The sequence below is a fragment of the Oryzias latipes genome, chromosome 9 (assembly GCF_053564925.1).
Source record: "Oryzias latipes strain Hd-rR chromosome 9, Olatipes_Hd-rR_3.1".
NCBI lineage: Eukaryota > Metazoa > Chordata > Actinopteri > Beloniformes > Adrianichthyidae > Oryzias > Oryzias latipes.
In genome coordinates, this window is record NC_136245.1 from 26,233,373 (window position 1) to 26,252,989 (window position 19,617).

General features: G+C 37.1%; 1 protein-coding gene across 3 annotated transcripts in view; it reads left to right on the plus strand.

Moving 5' to 3' along the window:
* The window catches only part of dock8 (dedicator of cytokinesis 8), a 53,169-nt gene that overhangs the window by 10,993 nt on the left and 22,559 nt on the right, over positions 1 to 19,617 (plus strand). For 2 of the 3 annotated variants that reach the window (XM_023958356.2, XM_023958357.2), the window contains exons 3-23: positions 1,937 to 2,112; positions 2,439 to 2,510; positions 2,696 to 2,804; positions 6,115 to 6,324; positions 7,999 to 8,084; positions 8,391 to 8,457; positions 11,642 to 11,791; positions 11,922 to 11,999; positions 12,145 to 12,304; positions 12,712 to 12,851; positions 13,072 to 13,165; positions 13,916 to 14,078; positions 15,069 to 15,186; positions 15,399 to 15,469; positions 16,070 to 16,214; positions 16,312 to 16,413; positions 16,664 to 16,759; positions 16,996 to 17,230; positions 17,359 to 17,523; positions 17,612 to 17,790; positions 18,074 to 18,166. In XM_023958356.2, coding sequence (XP_023814124.1) covers positions 1,937 to 2,112; positions 2,439 to 2,510; positions 2,696 to 2,804; positions 6,115 to 6,324; positions 7,999 to 8,084; positions 8,391 to 8,457; positions 11,642 to 11,791; positions 11,922 to 11,999; positions 12,145 to 12,304; positions 12,712 to 12,851; positions 13,072 to 13,165; positions 13,916 to 14,078; positions 15,069 to 15,186; positions 15,399 to 15,469; positions 16,070 to 16,214; positions 16,312 to 16,413; positions 16,664 to 16,759; positions 16,996 to 17,230; positions 17,359 to 17,523; positions 17,612 to 17,790; positions 18,074 to 18,166 — 2,709 coding nt within the window. Of the gene's footprint in view, positions 1 to 299; positions 430 to 1,936; positions 2,113 to 2,438; positions 2,511 to 2,695; positions 2,805 to 6,114; positions 6,325 to 7,998; positions 8,085 to 8,390; positions 8,458 to 11,641; positions 11,792 to 11,921; positions 12,000 to 12,144; positions 12,305 to 12,711; positions 12,852 to 13,071; positions 13,166 to 13,915; positions 14,079 to 15,068; positions 15,187 to 15,398; positions 15,470 to 16,069; positions 16,215 to 16,311; positions 16,414 to 16,663; positions 16,760 to 16,995; positions 17,231 to 17,358; positions 17,524 to 17,611; positions 17,791 to 18,073; positions 18,167 to 19,617 lie in introns of those variants that run through there. The other variant, XM_023958358.2, reaches the window with a different exon arrangement.

The window sequence follows — 19,617 nt, forward strand, 5'->3', positions numbered from 1 at the left end:
TTTTGGACATATATGCAGATATGCATATATGTTTTGCATTTGTCTTTGAGTCTGCAATTTTTGCTCTTGTACTGTGAAATATGGTTGGATGGAGGGACGCCCTGTTGATGTCACTTCCTGTCTTGTGGTTTCTGATTTGAAGCTGAAAAGCTTAAGATTGCTGTCAAAACTTTTATTCACTCTGTGACGACAAAGTTCTTTGTATGTGGGGCTGTTCACACAACTTCCACTTTCAGTCTCTTCCGAGCTGTCAGCTTGTAGGAAATGTAAGGATGAATGTTAGGAGCGTATCTGTGCTTGGTTGGGGCTTAGTTTCAGCCAAAACCATCTAGCGTCAGTAGATGCACACTGTTACTTAAGTTCCTATATCCGGAGTGCGCCATTTTGTACACTTCCTTTTTATGGTTCACTTTTCAGTATTCAGCAGTGGTAAGTGTGCTTCGGTTTAAAAAGTGCATTCCCTTTGTGAAGCTTGCATATTTGGTTATTGTGCTTGACTGTAACATAGCAGGTTGATTTCTAGCTGTACTTTTAGGACTTCAAGGTTGTACTGCATGTCTGCTCTGTTTGTTGATGTGTTCTCAGGTTGACGCTGTTCTTAAACAACCAACATTTTATAAACAATCTCATCTAAAATCATTATGTAAAAACAAATTTACTTTTTAAGTTGGTAATGCACATTTGTTTTGCTGCATAAAGTTTTGTTAGGAACTGTTCCCAGCACGGTGACTAGATTTTCATTTGGAGGTTCTCACTAAGAGCCTCTGATGACTCCATAGAGGAGCAGGAACGATCAGAAGCATGCATACATTTGCATGCATTTATTTTAGTAAAGCTCTGTGCTAAAAGAGACAAAGAAGCAGTACAACAATGATTATTTGAAGTCTTTGGCTGGAAGCACACTTTTAGCAGAAAGTGGACGGTCACTGTTGTAACATTTTCTTTCTTCTCTGCAAAGGAGTCTGTTTTGAACTCCTATGATATAGGTTTTTCCATGTAGTTCCCAAAGTTTTGTCATGTTTTCCATGCTAACCAATTATACCTTGTTACGGGATTTTGCTCGACGTTTACCAGAGACAAATATGCCTTCGGGTGTGTTGATGTGCAAAGACATGTCTAAGAGAAAATGGAATTTCCTCTCCTTTTAAAGTGGAATTGCTGATTTTAATTTTTTTTATTCTAATGTTTTTGTAGCAGCAATTCTTTGAGCTTTTTTTCTGTGCATACCTGCTATAAGTGGAGTGGAATATATTTTTTGCACTTGTTGAATCTATTTTACAAAAAGTATGTCTTTGCTGCATCATGCATGATAAAACTATTATCTAACATTGGTCTTCCAGTCAGTTTCAGTTTTGTCTGCTGTGGTCTCACTGCATCACACATGCTTTGTGTAGGTCATTTAATAAGCACAATAAGGAAAAAAAAAGATGGGCTGTTTTATTAGTTTTTCTGAAGATATAGTGCTCATCTTCTCTTTTGTGCACCTTTCGAAGAACTGCTTCAAAACCATACATGTAACAGTCTAAATGTGCTGCACATTCAAACAATAAGAGATTTAAGTGCAAGATTTTAGACATTTTGCATGGAAAACAAAAATCAGCTGTCTGGTTGGAGCAGGTTTGGTCCAGGTTCTATTCTTAGGCATGATTGAGTCTTTTGTTCCTAGACTGGTATGAAGTGTTCATCATGCCCCAGCTTGTTTAGCCATTTTCCCGTCAGTTTTCTATCACATCATTATTAAATTTTGACTGAGGGAGGAGTGTGCAGTCTCCCTTGTCACTGTAAGCATTTTTTTTAATAGCTAATACCTTTGCCAAGAAATTAACTGACAAAATTCACTTTTTACTTATCTCTTTAGAATCTCAATGTTGACACCTCTTTCACAATACTTTTCTCAATCTTTCCCTCCTACCCTCAACCAAATGGTTTTCTCCAGCCTCAGTCTTATGAAGCGGTGGAGCCCTTGGACCTGGAGGAGTTCCTGATGTTGCAGTTAAGAAGTGAAGACTTGGCTCTGATGCAGGAACTTGGAGACTTTCCTGACGATGACCTGAAAGTGGAGCAGGTGGAGAAGGAGTGTCGAACAGTTCGACATTTTGTACCTGAAGAAGGGTGGGTTACAGGACAGCAAGTACTGGAAAAAATACTGCTTGTTTTAGAAAGAATAGTCTGACGGAGAGAAGCTTTAAAAAAAATACAACAGTTTTTTCTGTCGTTGGAAAAAGGAAATAGGAGTGCAAATTTTTTTTACTAGTATTGTTTTAAAACTTGTTTCCTTGTTATTTTAGTTTATTTAGAGCATTTATTCTTCCACAGTTTAGCCGTGAAATCCAGGTAAAGATCTGGAGATAGTGAATGTTTTCCCTTGTCTGATGAGGTTTCTTCATTCACAAATGTCTGTGTGTGTGTGTTCTGTTGTCTTTACCGCCCATTTTCAGAGGGGAATTGGATCCACATGTGAGAGACTGCCTTAGGAGTTATACCCAACCATGGCTTGTCGTCTCTAGAAGGTAAATCCCAAAATTCTGCTACATTATGAACCTGCATCTGTTTCTCTTAAGCACATATTCTGCACATGTGCACTGCATGACTTTGTTGTAAATTTATGTTGCTTTCAAAAGTATATTAAACGTGCAGTTTAAATGAGGATATTTATGCTTTTTCTGATGTTTTGTGTCTGTTTGTGTTTATAAAGGTGCCAAGGGGATGGCTGGAGCACATATTCAGAACGAGTCGGCCTTCACAAAGTCCTTCAGAAGCAAGTCTTTGAGTCCGATTTTCAGCCAGAAAACAAAGACAAACCGGTAAGGATCAATGACATACAAACACTCTGGTGTTTAAGGCCTAAAAAATGATCCCTAAAAACCGCAAAGCTGACACTAATCTGTGTAGGTTTAATGTGAACTGCATCATTACTATGACAGCTTAAATACAGAAATCAGCACTTTAGCACCTTTAGTTCCAGTGTTTACAATCTTTCGACTATCATAAATCTTCAACCGTTTTTACATTTAACATAATTCAGCAGATTTTGAAGCGGAGAAAAGCAGCCCTGCGCTGATATGCAACAAAGTGCTTACGCTATCCACATAAATCACCTGATTCTGTTGGAGAGAAAAGCGGCCTTGTTACGTAATGCAACCAAAGTAATGTGTTGCACATCGGTTTTTGTCCCTTTCTGAATCAGCTGATTCTGGGTGAACATTTATATGGTTGAAGAGTTACGGTACGTCAAAGAGTGCGTGTCAATTACGTGTCGCTGGCGACAGCTCCAGAGCTAAAGGGTTAAATTAGCAAACTCCTAACTCCTCGGGTCAAGGGGATGTGAATGTGCGTGAAGTATTTCCAAAATGCTCCAAACATTATGGCTTCCACCAAACTTCCAAACTTTGTACCAGGAATACCAGGTCCGTTTTTGTATACAATCAAGCTCAATCTAATCCTTATACACTGACATACAGGATAATGATGATAACATTTAACGTAAAAAAAAAATGTCAGGAAACAGTTTGGAAACTGCCTTAAAAATTCAGACACATTTGACAGTCTCATATTTTCTAATGGTTGAAAATGTTGATTTTTGTCATTATTCCTTTGCCTAATAAAGGTTCTGCTTAAAGGCCTATTAGCAATTACTTAAAACTAAACCTTTTAGATTTCCCTACTGAATCTTTTCTGCAACACTTTCAACATATCTATGCATCATTCTGCTTACAAGAAAACAAAAATCCTATTTAAATGATCTTAATTGTAGTGCAAATAGATTAAGAAAAAAATCAGTTTATTCTGACTTTTGTTGGATTTGTACCTATTTTGTTATTTTTTTAAAGGGAATGCTTTCTGTGTTTCTAGTGGTCCACATAGAAATCAAACCATGTAAAATAAAAAGCTGTCACAGATCTGAGCCTTTGTGACTTCCATAGGTGCTGTTAATCAAATTAGTTTCAAAATGTCAACCGCTGACATGTAAAACACCACACGTGCAACTAACTGATAATTAACATGGACAAGAAGGCACTGGCCATACTTTCAGTGGGAGTTTTTGCCTCAGTCTCCCCCTGTTATTACATCGGGCCAAGTTCCCGTCCTCTCTTGCTGCCCTTTCACTTGTTTTTCTATCTCACAGTGGCCAAATCCACAGCTCCCAGAATTCAGGTTCCAGCCATCCAAGTCTGTCTCTCCCTTCCACTGCCAATCCCGTTCTCATCCAGTCTCACCAGCCCCCCTCTTTTGTTGTTCCACTCATGCCCATTCTGGTTAATCACCCCAAACCAAAAAGGCCCCTTATTACCTCTGCGGGCTTCCCATCATCTCTGCCAGAGAGAGAGCGAGTCCCAAATAGAGGAAAACAGCTTCATTGTACTTCAGCGCTTAATAATTATTGGATGGCCTAGCCTGCTTTAACCCTGGGATTGTGTTGTGGGGGTCTCTTGGAGCCACTACAGGGTGGATGCTCGGTCAGTCTTAGCCTATAGTGTGAAAGCTATGAGAGCTTGACGGATGATGGAATAGAAAGAGACAAGAGGAGAGGGTGACAGGAGGGAATGGGAGCAGTGAAGATATGCCATACCTTTAGGCAGGAGTCTAAAAACACTCCATATGGTGCCAGCACCAGTTATCGAGGCCTCTCACTATTTTCCTAAAACATATCTATTAATCACCTTACAAGGAGGCTATATGCTATTTTCTGTTTTCTTTTCTAATATGGGAAAAAGATCAAAATAGAGGTGAGTTTAAATCACAGCATTGCAAATCAGTTTATAAAAATTCTAAAAACATGGTCCTATGTTACGATCTTGTCTTTTGATATTAAAGTTTCAAAGTGTCTGTGCCTTTATTTCAGATAAAAAAAGCTTTACACACTGAACAAAAATGTCCAATTAAAATGTAGGAATGACCTGGAGCTGTTTTTAGGATGTTTGTTTAATTAATAATGAAAAGTATTAGTTCCAGAGCTCTGACAAATTCTGATATGTTGTTTTATGTAAATAAAAATCATTTTTACATTTTACAAACGTTAAATTCATTCTGTGGTGCTACCATAGAGTTAAACTAAAACACCACAAGGCTAGGTCATTGTAATAAAGAAAAGGAAACACAAAGTTAAGTATTGCTAAAGTGGCTTTGCATGCATGTTACAAAAATAATTAATAAATAATTAATTTTCTGTGCTAGGTCAAGTTTTTCTGAAAACATAAAAAACAAAACCATAAATGTTTCCAAGACAAAAAACAAGAAAGTCTAGTCCAGTTAAATGGCTGTTGGTGCTTTATGTCAACTAATGACAAAAACAGAAAGCCATTTATTTTTAATGTCTGCATTGTTGATGGGGAAAACCAGTTCTACTTGTACAGTAGAACTGGTTTTATGAAAATAGAAACAGTTTTTTTTTTTTTTTTTTGGCCCGCCATGTCATTTAATGTGGCCCGCGAGAGCACAAAAGTTTTTAGTTTCTTAAAATAATTTTTTTTGTAGTTGATTACATAATAATTATGTGTAGTTGCTGTTGTATTTATTCAATGTTTGCTGGTCTTATGTTTGTATGCAGACAAATTGTTGTCATCAAACCATCAGTTGGATGCAAAGCTGTGTGCAGCCTTTTTGTGTAAAATGTTACACGTGTAATACATGTTCTTTTTAGCTCAGTTTTATGTTATTTTTCTTTATTCACTTGACAGCTTGATCCTTCATTAATGGAGTTATGTGGGTTTTAATGAGCGGACAAAATGTAAAAGGATTCATGCTAGAGTAACAAGCAAACATATGTTCTCTATGTAACTGTTATTGTCACTTTAAAAAGTTTTAATACATAAATAATGAGTTTTTTAACATCAAAGAGTAGTTACATTTATTTTTCATTACATTTAGTATTTACATGTATAAGTTATATCTGGCCCTTTGAGGACAACCACTATGCTGATGTGGCCCTCAGTGAAAATGAGTTTGACACCCCTGCCCTAAGCCTTAATTGGTATCCTTGTTTAAATGTATGTTGATCAGGCCTAGAGTAGATATTAACTGCATTAGCTGTTTTCTTTTGTTGCTATACAATATTAAATACATAGATTTATACAATCTTCTCATAATTTACTTTGTGCCATTTTTTTGCCCTAGGTCAAATCTCCAACTCTAGAGGGTTTGACTGATGACTCTGGGCGTACGCTGACCTCATCTGATTTTAACTTGCGATGTTTGGCCCCGGACCAAAGGCTGGAAGAGCTGATGGCCTTCAGCAGCCCAGACGAGCTGGACCGCCTAAACCAGCAGGAGAGGAATAGAAACAGACACCCTGAGCTTTTTGCTCTCTATCCACCACCTGATGAGGTGAGCCACTGATGGGACCATGCAGTTAATGAGCTTTAAAAGAGTCCATTATCCTTACTGTTGTTTCTAATTCTTATTTATGTTCAGTGCTATATTAACAATAACATCCAACTATATTTCAAAAGTTCAGTAAAAGACAACATTTTTTTAAATTAATAAAATATATTTGTTATGGGAAAGATTTCATTTTTGATGGAAATGCATAGTTTAGTAGGTGGTCATGTCATACATGTATGCAAAATAAAATAAAAAAGTGAAACCTTTTTGGTTTCCTCTATATTGAAAAAAAGGAAAGTAAAACTTAAGATTAACAACAGTTTGAGCGTTTTTGTGTTTGAAAACCATAGACAAATTACAAAATCCTTATGTTAATAAATGAGCACTTAAGTGATTTGGAAGTTACATTTAATTTAATTCTCTTTATGGCTTTGTCATTCTGGTCCTAATGTTGTGAAAGGTTTTTATTTCTCTGATTGATGCAGAAAACAAGCTTTAGACCACTCGAGTTTGCAGACTTTTCTGTTATGTTTGTGTTGCTGTCTTTAGGTCCTAGCAGAACGTGTCACCTGGAATCAATTGTGGAAAAACAATTGTTTTTTTATTGTTTTGATGTATTTGCTGTAGTCAAATTCTTGTCATATTATCAGAGTTTTTGGCTTTGCTTTAGCTGTCAAAATTATTTCTTTGCATTTACTTTAAAAAGGCAAACTTATAGAGATGGTCGTTGCATTGTTTACTGCAACATGGGACAAATCTGAGCTCTTTTGTCGTGCTCTTTTTTTATTTGACAAAACTGTTAGTGCTGTTTTGAGTTAATATGTCTTGATATTTAGGAAGAGTGACCATTTATACATGAATGTCAATAGATTTTTGCTTGACAATGTTAAATTAAACATCTAAAGGCTCTACTTTAGCGAACTACCTACATTACAGTGTCTCTTGCAGTGATTACACTCGTTGATCCTCTTTTAATCAAGTACATTTTGGAAATAAAGTATCACTAAATTTTTTTAAACCTTTAATTCCAATGTAAACCTCGTGAGCTTAAGTTCCATTCTGCATTTTGATTCTTTGGTCTAAGTCTCAAAATCTCCCCTTAGAGGTCAACACACCAAGTCATCCATCTCCATCTAACTCTTTCCTCTCCATCCTCTTTGCTCACACAAACCACACTCATATCCTCCTTGAAGACGTACATGAAATGTCTCTTTAGTCTCCCTTCAGGGCGGAGGTTGCTCCAACCTCTGCATCCTTTGACCAGCTTAATCACTGCCCCTCTTCTCAACAGTGATCAAACTATTTGAGTCCACTTCCCTGCATTCATCTCCAAAACATCTAACATCTGATGAATTCACTCCTGATGCTTTCCATCCTTGTCACTCTCAAAGAGAACATCTTCATCCCTGCTACCTTCAACCCTGCCTGCTGTCACTTTCTCAGAGCCACTGTCTCTAAGCAAGCATGGCTGCTCTCACCACAGTCTTCTCCAGCTTTCCTTTCACTCCTGCTGACACCCTTTAGTGACACACCACCCCTGAAACCCATTCCAGCCCGTTTGCACACTTCTTTACAGTTTTTGCTTGAAGATAATATATATTATAACATGCAAATCCTTTGGCTGAATTTAAGTTTTTGTTTTAGTAAAGACCAATCTTCTTTGCTGTTGTTTTCCAGGAAGATTCTGTGGAAATCAGACCCATTCCTGACTGTCCTAAAGAGCATGTCGGAGAGCGCATCTTGATCCGGTGCCAGAGTATCAAGTATGTCAATCATTTGTATTTCACCCTTTTGGAGGGCAGAAAGTTTCCTTCCACAGCTGCTGGCTGTTTGTCGAAACCAATATTTTCCTATTAAAATTAAAAACCCACACGATTACCAGAAATTCATGAGCATTAATTTCTCCTCATTTTGCATTTTGGCAACTGTTTGATCATTTATTTTCTGACTTTTAATATTATAACCTACAGAAAAACAAAAAGTTCAAAAAACAAAAACAACAGTGCATGTTCAATCAGGTTTCTGATGTAAATGATGTATTTATTTAATTTTCTTTCTTCATTTCTTAGGTTTGAAATTGACATTGAGCCCATATTTGCTACAATGGCTTTATATGACCTGAAAGAAAAGAAAAAGGTAAAAAAAAAATAATAATAACCCGAAAAGCATTAAACTGTCATCTATTGGATTGAATATTTTGTTGGAAATTCAACGTTGTTTGATACCTTCATCTGTGTGTCGGATAAAAATCACAATAGACAAAAGCCGTGCAGTAATATAATCCAAATTGTGTTTTTTTGAGACATCTTGGATAAAATGTAAAAAGTCCATCTTTTAGACTAGATATAAAGTATTGATGTAAACATACTGATTAATCAAAGCGTCATTTTGGTGCTCTTTTGTCAAACAGTGTTACATTACAACTTATGACAAAATACAGATTTGGAATTTTGTTTGTTTACTTTGTTTCTCACAATTGTTCATTTCTATGGATTGCCTCCCATCTGCCATAAGTAAGAATTAGAAACACGGTCACCCACGGCCTGCTCATCGTGTTCAACAAACAAACTACCTAATAGACGGTTTACATGATTGCAAGAAGCCACAAGTCCTTCAAATGGCAGATTTTGACCCTCAAATGATTTCAAATAAAATGGAATGTGAGCATTTTTTAAATTTTTCCCATCACAGTGGTTAGCAATTTTGCATGATCGGTTATCATGATCCTTCAGGGTGGTCCTGGTTCTTTAGATCTAAAAAGTGGACCAGCTTAATCTACAAGTCTGTTTTAAAATCATCATCCTTTCGTATTTTCTGTCTCTGAGGATTGTCGTGTGTGGTTCTAGTACTGTTTAAAATGAGCAGGGCTTTGCCGTTCAGCTGCTCTGAGCTGCTGCTGTTTGTCTGCACTCTGTGGATTTATACAGCTGGGTGGATTTCATTTTCTGAGTAAAAGGACGGGAAAGATTAAGTGCAGAGAGCTATTTGAGATCAGGTTTTATCTGCTGGGGTTGCCTCCCACTGTCAGCACTGCATCCATGTTTTCAAGCTTGTTAGAGAGACTAATGACTTTAAGATGCTCTCCTGGGTAAGAGAGGATAGTTTTACCCGTCGTTGTGAGCGCCACTCGCACAGACCCTGACAGATGCTGCATCTCGGGGCCTTTTTTGTTGAGTTTTTGTTTTAAATGTTTTGAATTCAATCTGTTGGCTGTCTCTTGTCTGTCAATGCGGCCTTGTTATAATGGCACGTGGATATAAACTGATCAGGGTCATAGACTGAGCATGCAAACGTCTTTTACTTTAGAAAAGAATGTTATTTATCATACTTTGCATAACTTTGTGATTGTTGATGCGTGGGATTGGCTGCAATGCAGCCGTTTGACAAGAGATTTATCAAGAGGTCTTTTCTTCCCTTTGTGTTTGTCCAGTTGGACTCTATTTTAGTAGATGTGCTTTGCAAAAATTTTGACATGACCCTTTTTGAACAAAGTAGTGTGGAGCCTTTAAAGATTTTTAACACCAAGTGTTCCCCGTCATATTTTCAGTTCTGCATCTAAAAGAGAGGACTCCCACATTCTTACTGTCTGTTTTAAACAAACTGACCAATCTGATCTCTTTTGACACTAAATACCCCTATTTGAACTGTGGAATCAGAAGTTGATTGATCCCAACTGCTGACATAATATACCGTATTTTCCAGACTATAAGTCGCCCTTTTTTTCATAGTTTGGCAAGGGGTGCGACTTATACTCCGCAGCGACTTATATTAGAAATAAATTGAAATAAATACATTGTTAACCCTCCTTATGTTCATTTGTGAGGAACAGAGATGATGTTCCTGGGTCAATTTGATGTATGAGGTATGTTAAGTGTTAAGAGTATGTTAAGTGACTCAGATAATCGGCAAACCTTTTTTACAGTAAGATCTTGAAGGCTAACAACATAATATTCTATTTTCCAATGATTTCATAGATTCAGAAATGCAATAAAAATGACAACTGTTTCTACAAATACAGGATGAAAACAGAGAATTAGTTGGCCAATGATGCTTCATGAAAGGAATAAATAAATAAGTATGAGAAAGAATTACTGTGAAATTATGAGACAAACAGTCTGCTATGATTGTGTCATCTGAGTTTGTGCAAGTTATTAGTTCTTGGTCTCAGATTTTGTCAAATAAATTTCCCGTCAAAATGCGACTTATAGTCCAGTGCGACTTATCTGTGTTTTTTTCTACTTTATGATGCATTTTTGGGCTGATGCGACTTATACTCCGGAGCGACTTATAGTCCGGAAAATACGGTAGTTAATGAAAATTAATTTAAGAGATCTATTGCTCTATTCCCTGAGGTAGTTATAACCTGAGCAATTAAGATTAAAAATGGCTCCAAGTGATCAGTGTCAAACACTAACATCTCACTGGAGCTAATGATTTAAAGACCCACTCCAATCATCTTATGGTCTATTGTCTCAATGGTCTTTTAATCATTATTATACAGTTTTTAGACTAAATAAAAAAACCTGTCATTTTCTTGGATATAATTTCTGCAGAGTGGCAGTATCTGGTTATAAAGTTGCCTCTGAGTTGTGAGCAGGATAATTTATGCGGAGTAAGCCCACCCTTATTTCCCACCATCCATCTGTTTAGACCGTCTCCCGTTAACTTACAGCCCCTCACAACCCCAACCTAACATTACTGGTGCAACAAAAATGGTGAACAATATTAGAGCTATCCAGCCAAACAGCTTTGAGCAAGATTCCAGCTCAGACGAGGAAAACAAAGATGCGCTCAACAAGTACAATCTTTTTCAAACAGCATTTTTTGTCTGCTCCTAGGATTTGATTAAAGAAATACTCCAAAATGCCATTTTTGTCTTAATTTTCTAGACATACGCCCTTTATTATCAGTAAAATACCACAAGCACATGTTAAAACAGCAAAAAAAAAAATTTTGTTGGAGTGGATCATTAACAGTGAGACAAAGTTTCTGATTTATTTTATGGCCAGGCGCTTCTAGAAAACATTTTCTTAGATGGAAGTCCAACAGTGCTTGGAGTCATGATAAACAGCTGGTCCAGCCGAATCAGGACATATGGCTATGTTCCTAGCCTTTGGTCATTTCTGCAAGGAAAAGTGCACTGAGTAGTTGACATTGCAGGACCTGCATAAATTCACATCATATCCGTCTCACTGATTGTTTTCCTGTCTAACTCCCTTGTCTTTTGATAGAAAATGCTGTTGGTGACATTTGCAGGAAGGAAAGGAAACCTCTCTCTCTGCTTTGCTTGTCATCTCTTCTCTCTCTTTTTATTTTGTAGATATCTGAGAACTTTTACTGTGATCTCAACTCAGAACAGTTCAAACACTTCTTAAAGCCTCACAATCCTCATGTGGATTTGTCAACACTGGCCAAATCTGCCATCTTCTCCATCACCTACCCATCTCCAGATATTTTCCTGGTCATCAAGGTAGCATTTCTATCAAATGCATAATATAATGAATAAAATGAACACATCCTTTTAAAAATCTCACATGCAGTCTAAATTTCGTAGGAAATCATGGATTTTTGGGGTGTTTTCATTCCTCTGTGTTTTACAGATTGAAAAGGTTCTTCAACAGGGAGAGATCGGTGACTGTGCCGACCCCTACATGACACTGAGGGAATGCGAATCAAAGGTAGTGCGTTCAGGGATTTCTTTCTTTTTCTACATAAGTTCTAGATATTTTTTAAACCCTAATTTTAAAGACAAATGTAAAAACTCTTAAATTATTTTTTTTCATAAAGTTTTAGCCAATCAACTTCGGAATTTATGTTTTTTAGAACAAAGACAAAATCGAGAAACTACGAAACCAGGCGGAAGCTTTTTGCCAGAGACTGGGTCGATATCGGATGCCTTTTGCTTGGGCAACAGTGAATATCATGGAAGTCATCACATCTGCTGTGGACCGAGACGTCACAGACTCGGACAGCGTCAAAGGAGGTGTGTGCTGATGCGTTTGTCCCCGCTTAGCTGAAGATCAGCACTCAGGAATATTTGTGGCACTTCACAGAAATATAAAATTCCACATTTTGTTTTCCCACAATCAAACATAATATCGATTAATTTTTTTCCAGTTCAGCCACAGAAAATAACTTTACTGAGAAAGGAGAAAAATGACTTGCATACAATGCAGTTAGGATATTTTTTTATGAAGCACCTGCCATTTACTGGCTTTCAAATGAACATTATTTCTTTACACTTTTACATATTTGTTGACTTAGCAAAACCCGTACTTAAGGAATAACATGCAGACTTCTACATCATGAATGCACCCCGTGATGCCTCATTCTATTGATTTCCTTATATTTATCATTTAACTAGTGTCTTTTTTCTTTTTTAATCTCTAGGTAAATCCAGTAGCATGGACCGGAAACTTCAGCTTCCCAGGAGAAACTCGGAGCGTTACACTAACATTGAAGAGCCGTTTTGTTGTCACGTCGGTGGCTTTAGAACTACAGCCATCACTATCAACACCATCTTTAAACAGGTCTGACCAGCACCTCCTCAAATGACACTGAAGCATCTTGGAAAATCATTCTACAGAAATAAGACCCATTGTGGTTGTCTGCAATCTCAGTTATTGCCTTGCAAACATTCATCAATTTTTTGTAATGTTGCTACCTTGGTTGTGAATGTGTCATACTTTTTTCCCCCAGTTGCTTCCCATAGGTGAATGTAAAAAATCCTGTTTTTTCTCTTTGGGTCAGGAAGGGGATCGTCTCAGTGATGAGGATTTGCTAAAGTTTCTTTCTGACATTAAGAAAACCTCAACACCACAGAGGAGAATCAAAACGATACCAGGTTAAACATTTTACATACAAGTCTTTTTATTTTATTTTATTTTTTATTGCAAGTTTGTGAATATGCCTGGTATTTTATCATGTTTCTTGATCAACAACTGGTAAAGACATGGAGCAAAGGTGAGGTCACTTCATCTTTGAACACTGTTTGACCTTTTTTGTCTGCATCATCTCAACAAAATGCCTTGCTCTTGTTCAAAAATGAGAAAAGGTGCAGGACAAACCAGCTTGTCCACTAAGGAGGCCGTAGAGCTGAGGACTTGTCTCACAATTGTCAATCAGAAGAGCATAAAATGATGCTCCAGTGCAGCATAGTTGCATTTAATATAGAAATGGAGAAGTGTACATTTTAAAGAAGCATTGAAACATGTTCACTCTTAATAGGGACTGACTTACCTGATGACTTCATTTCGAGCCAAGAGAATTAAGACTGAAGAGCTCAAAAACAGCTTCAATCAATAGGTCACAAAAACAATTGATCTCTTTTATAATCATTGACTTCAGTCTGGAAATCAGAGTCGCTGCTTGGTGTTTCTGCTGAGCTAATCTGCTGGCAGATGCTTTAAAAGTGTTATTGATCTTCTCATCTACGTATAGCAAAACTGCACATTTGCCTGAAATGTAGACCTTTTCTCTCATTAGTTTGTTCCTGTTTGTGTATTGACTTTTTTTTTTGCACAGTGCATTCAGTGTCTGGAAATGATATCCCTTAAGTAAAACTCAGTTTGTGACGTATGTTGTGTTTTTGAAGGTGTGATCAAGCTGGACGTATCTCCAGTTAATGACATGCCACAGGCCTGTTTGTCCCCTGAGCTGATCCCCCTCAAACCTCTGGCTGAGAAAAACATTCGGCCATTGAAAGAGGTGCTGGAATTCCCCTCCAATGAAGTCTATGTCCCTCACAACATTTACAGGTGATCTATGGAGGGTAGTTCTGTATTTAACTCCTAGAAGTCTTGGGCCTTTTTTTTATGTTTTGTACTATGTTACAATTAGCTCTAATAATTGAACTTTACAGCATGTTTTTTTTTGTTGTAATCCTTGATATCCTTTTTTAAGACAACCTCAGCTTCTTTATTTTTCAGATCTTTCTTTATTTTATTACATACTAATTTCACAATGAACCTGTAACTATGAAAAAAGACACACAATTTTGAGTGGTTAATCTTTTTCTCACTGCGAAAATCCCCGAAATTGATTGTATAAAAGTTAGTCGATATGTATTTCTAAATGACCTGTATTGAAGCACCCTCCTCCTCCTCTGTCCTCTCCTCTGGTGTTTCCTCTACAACCTTGTAAAAAGGATCAGAGCCCCCTAAAGAAGGGCAGCGGGGTCTTTTGCAGTAGACAGTAGACAGTCGCACATTTTCAGACATTTAAATTTGAAGGACCTTGTTAATTATGTGTCATAGCTCTTTAGTATTTACTTAAATGAAGGTTTTTAAAACTGAAAACCTTTTGGAACCCATCACATTATATTTTGAATGAAAACCATATCAATGGCAGATTGGCGCCATTCCCATGTCTCTTAAAAAAACAGCCTATGTGGTTGATAAATGTACTGGTGCGTTTGGAGACTTCTAATGGAAAATGTAGTTCCTTGTCTCATAAAAATATGTATTGTTTTTACTGATTTAATACATTTTGATTATGCAAATTTGTTAGAACACCTCAATGAAAGTTTGGATGCCTTCCAGGCTTGAAAACAGATTACTTTGCTTTTCAAAACAGTGGCATTGATTTTGCTGCTGCCTTCCTGGTAGATGTGAATATTAAGATGCTGCCATCTGGTGATATTTGTTGGAATTGTTTTTTTTTCAAATTTTATTTCATTTGTGCGCCAGCCTTCTTTCTAAACTACTAAAACGTTCCTTGGGGCTTCTTCTCTCTTTGTTTTTTTGTAGGAATTTGTTGTACGTCTACCCCCTGAGGCTAAACCTTGTCAGCAGACTTACATCATCAAAAAACATCACCATTAAAATCCAGTTTATGAGTGGTGAAGACCCAAGCTGTGCCCTTCCAGTAAGTTTTTTTTTGCCCTTTTAAAAGCACAGTCATTCCGGTTCAACTGGTATGTTTGAAGTATTTTGCAGTATTTGATTTACTCTGTGATCTTTTGATACAGTCAGGCACTTTCCATAACTGAGCAGCATGAGTGACGCCAGTCTAAAAAAACAAAGTGCAAAAGGTTGATCTTATCTTTATTAATTCGCTTTTTGTGCGACTCTTTTTAGGTATTTTTTGGGAAATCCAGTGGCCCTGAGTTTTTACAAGAAGTATATACTCCTGTTACCTACCATAACAAGCAAGTACACCTTTCTATAAAACCAATTTTGTCATGAAATGTTGCCACTTTATGTTTCTAAACCATTTGGCAGTTTTTATTTCTACTTTACACAACTTATGATTTCTTTTCTGGTTAATTCACCCAGATTTGACAATTTTTAAAAAAATGTTTTATTATAAATGTTAAATTTAAATACCTGACTTGATTTATTGACTACTAACCTATATTGAAATGCTTATTTAGTTTTTTTGAACAAATTCTATTTTTACAACTAATTATTAAAAAAAACTAAATTAATTCTAGAAACACACATTTTTCTCTTGTGTGTGTGTGTGTGTGTGTGTGTGTGTGTGTGTGTGTGTGTGTGTGTGTGTAGAAATAATATATAAATAATATAATAATAATATCATGATAATTATAAATAATAATAATATCTAAATAATATATAAATCAATAAACATGTTTAAAACAATTTACAATATTATGGTCCTATATTTATATTTCAAGCATTCAGTTGCTTTAATAAAACGTTTTTTTAATTGTTTAGTCTTTGAAAAATATTTAGAATATCCTTCTTTTTTTCATTCTTTTGTTCATTGTTTCCTTACAACCTCTCAGATCCCCCGACTTCTATGAAGAAGTGAAGCTTTCTCTTCCGGCCCGTTTGACGGAGAGACATCACCTGCTGTTTACTTTCTACCACATCAGCTGCCAGCAGAAACAGAACCAGAGTGGCAGCTGTGAAACACTGATTGGATACTCGGTGAGATTTTGCCTCCCCTATTTTTGTCTGTGATCAAATTCAAATGTTTTATGTCTTTGAGTTCGCTGTCACTGAATCATTTATGGCTCCAATACAGTGGCTACCCATGTTGAACAGCGACCGGCTGCAGACTGGTCCGTTCTGTCTACCCATCATTTTGGAACGACTTCCGATCAATTACTCACTGCACCCCCCAGAGGTACACAAATCAGCACCTAGAAATCTATTCAGGCTTGTTTAAAGAAGAGCAATGCAGAAGCCCTTGGACTGTGGTGATTTGCTCCCTCGCAGAATTGCAAACCATCAAAATCTGTAGCCTTTCTTTGATGAGTTTGCATGTTTGTATTGTGATTGCAAATGTTTTATTTATCTACTTTATCTCCATTTTTTATTTTTTGCCGCAGTAAAAAAATATTCAATTGAAAAATCAAATTTTTTGTATCTTGTAGAAACTTCCTCCTCAGGTTCCTCCAGTCAAATGGATGGAGGGTCACAAAGGCCTTTTTAGCCTAGAGGTGCAGGCTGTCTCCTCTGTACACACTCAAGTAAGTAAAAGATGAAAACGGATGAAAATGTGGGCTTTTTTGTAACTCACTTTCCTTGTATTTCTACATTGAAGGTATTTAAACTAGAGATGATTCCCAGACAAGTTTTGACAAAACCTCATTGAAGCAATTCATAACTTCTTCCTTTCTTGTTCATCAGTGCTCTGTTACTTATTTTTGGTTTCTCTGCTTCCTATAAAAGTGCTGCTCTGTAACAACGCATCTGTTTGCACTAGGACAATCACCTAGAGCGCTTCTTTACCCTCTGCCATGCACTGGAAGGAGGAGTTGTGTTCCCTCTGCGGGTCAAGGAGGAGAAGATTCCAGAGAACAAGCTGGAGCATGAACTGAAGCTCAGCATCATATCACTGTCGTCCTCCAGCTTGGAGCCTCTGGTCCTCTTCCTTCATCGAGTTCTGGATAAACTTTTTACGCTCATCATGCAGCCAATGGTAATCGCTGGGCAAACTGGTGAGGAATAATTCTATTTAGTAAATATTTAAACTAAAGTGTGAAGAATTTGTTCTATATCTTTTTTTTTTACTTTTTTCCAAAATTGTATCTGTTATGTTGACTATTTTTTTTTCTCTCTTCTGCAGCAACCTTTGCCCAGATAGCATTCGAGTCAGTTGTATCCATTGTCAACAGTCTGCATAACAGTCCAGAGCTCATCAAGGACCAGCAGGGGAGGAATAGCCTCTTGGCAACCTACCTGTACTGGGTTTTTTGTCTGCCGGATCCCCCCCAAAACACTCAGAGTGCAGGTGCTAGCATAATCCTTATCAAATGGAGTTCTGTGTTTGTTGTCTTCCTTTTTTAGTTTAACCTTTTTCTCTCTGAACTTGAGTTCAGGCTCAGGTGTAGTAACTTCTGCAGCAGAGAGCCGTTACAGCACCATGGGTCGCGCCACAGCCGCCACCGTTGGGAGTATGCTTCTGCAGTCCAGGATCCGCAGCAGCAGCAACCCCGACATCCCAGGTCCTCACAACTCTGCTGAAGATGCTGAGGTCAACAACATTCTTTCTTCCAAGGTAAGGATGACATCTGTTCTTTTTTGGAAGACTTTCTCTAAAAGAAGGAATTCACTTAAGCCTAAATTTACTGCACACTTGGATAGAGTCAAGCTAACATTTATAACTATATATTTATTATAATGGTAGACAATAATATACACTGAGATTTTTTAATATCTCATAAAATCTACGTTGTGATACACAACATTGTCACTGTTCAGTAGTTATTGAAATAGTCCACAAGCAATTCGCATTAGTGAATATTTATCTAATTCTATGAATTTGACGTTTTTGTGTAAAGGGCCACAACGTCCCAGGAAGCCGCATGTCCACCTATGTGGACATAAACAACCATCAGAATGCCATAGGAAGCACCAGGCCCTCCAGCAGAAAGGTGTTGTCTTACTTCAACATTTAAGTCATACTGAATTGATTTTGAAATGTACCTTATAGTTGTACAATTATTGATAAAATCTCTGAAGATTCGTTGCTTATTTGAGGGAGACCTTGATAAACAGAAGGATAAAGTCTTATCTTTCTTTGAAAATCCATCATGCTGTTATTGCTTAGGGTGTTTTTTTATTTTATTTTATCACATTTAACTAATAAAGGTAAGTCATTAACTGCTGAGTAAATTATATTAGTATAGTCTAAGGAATCTTGTAACCAGAAATAGTTTAAGGATCAAACATGTATTTCGATGCTTTTAATAAATGAGGATGCACTATAAATTCTAATGCAGTTGGATTTACATTACTATAATCTAGTTTACATTTATTTTGGGGTTGAAAATGTGTTGTTTTCTCCCTTCAGCTTTTTATTTTGTATACAAGCTACCAAGCACTTTTGGATGGCAACATTTATTTATTTAAACATTAAACTGTTCTAACATAGATTTATTGCATATTTTAACAATTTTCTTGTTATTTTAAGAACCTATTTATGATATAATTTATCTTCTAGCTCGTAGTTGAGTTTATCATTGATAATAATGTTTATTTAATTGGTTATGTGGCAGGGCTGTTGTTGGCTGTTCAAGAATAAATTCGTCACAGTGGTACATTTATTTATTTTTGATATTTTACTTTAATTTAATAATAATATTAAATTTTATTTGTTAGGCGCCTTTCAAGGAACCCAAGGTCGCGGTACATAAAAGTGAAAATAAAATAAGATAAAAGCAATCGAATGCACAATAAAATGTACAAATAAATAGGCCATAAATAGGAAGTTATCGGAGGGGATAGGCGAGTTGGAAAAGATGAATTTTCAGTTTTTTGGCGAATTGTAAGAGAGACCCAATGTTTCTTAGGTCCGGAGGTAGAGAGTTCCAGAGCCGGGGGGCAGAGCAGCTGAATGCTCTGCCCCCCATAGTGACAAGGCAAGCAGTGGGGACATCCAGATGAAGGGAGGAGGAGGATCTGAGGGTACGGGTGGGAATGGCCACATGAACAAGATCTGATGGATAGGATGGAGCAAGGTTGTGGACGGATTTAAAAGTCAGGAGGAGTATTTTGTATGTAATCCGGTGTGTGATTGGTAGCCATTGGAGCTGCTGCAGAACAGGTGTGATGTGTTGGGAGAAAGGTGTTTGAGAGATAATTCTGGCAGCTGAGTTTTTTGTGGTAAACCAAAAAGAAGGGAGTTGCAATAATCCAGGCAGGAAGTGACAAGACTGTGCACCAGAACGGCTGTGGAATGCGGACTGAGGGAAGGGCGAAGACGACGGATGCTGCAAAGGTGGAAATAGGCAGATCGGGTGATGTTATTGATGTGAGAAGTGAAGGAGAGGGTGCTGTCGAAGATGACTCCCAGACTCTTAACCTGAGGGGAGGGGGAAATAGA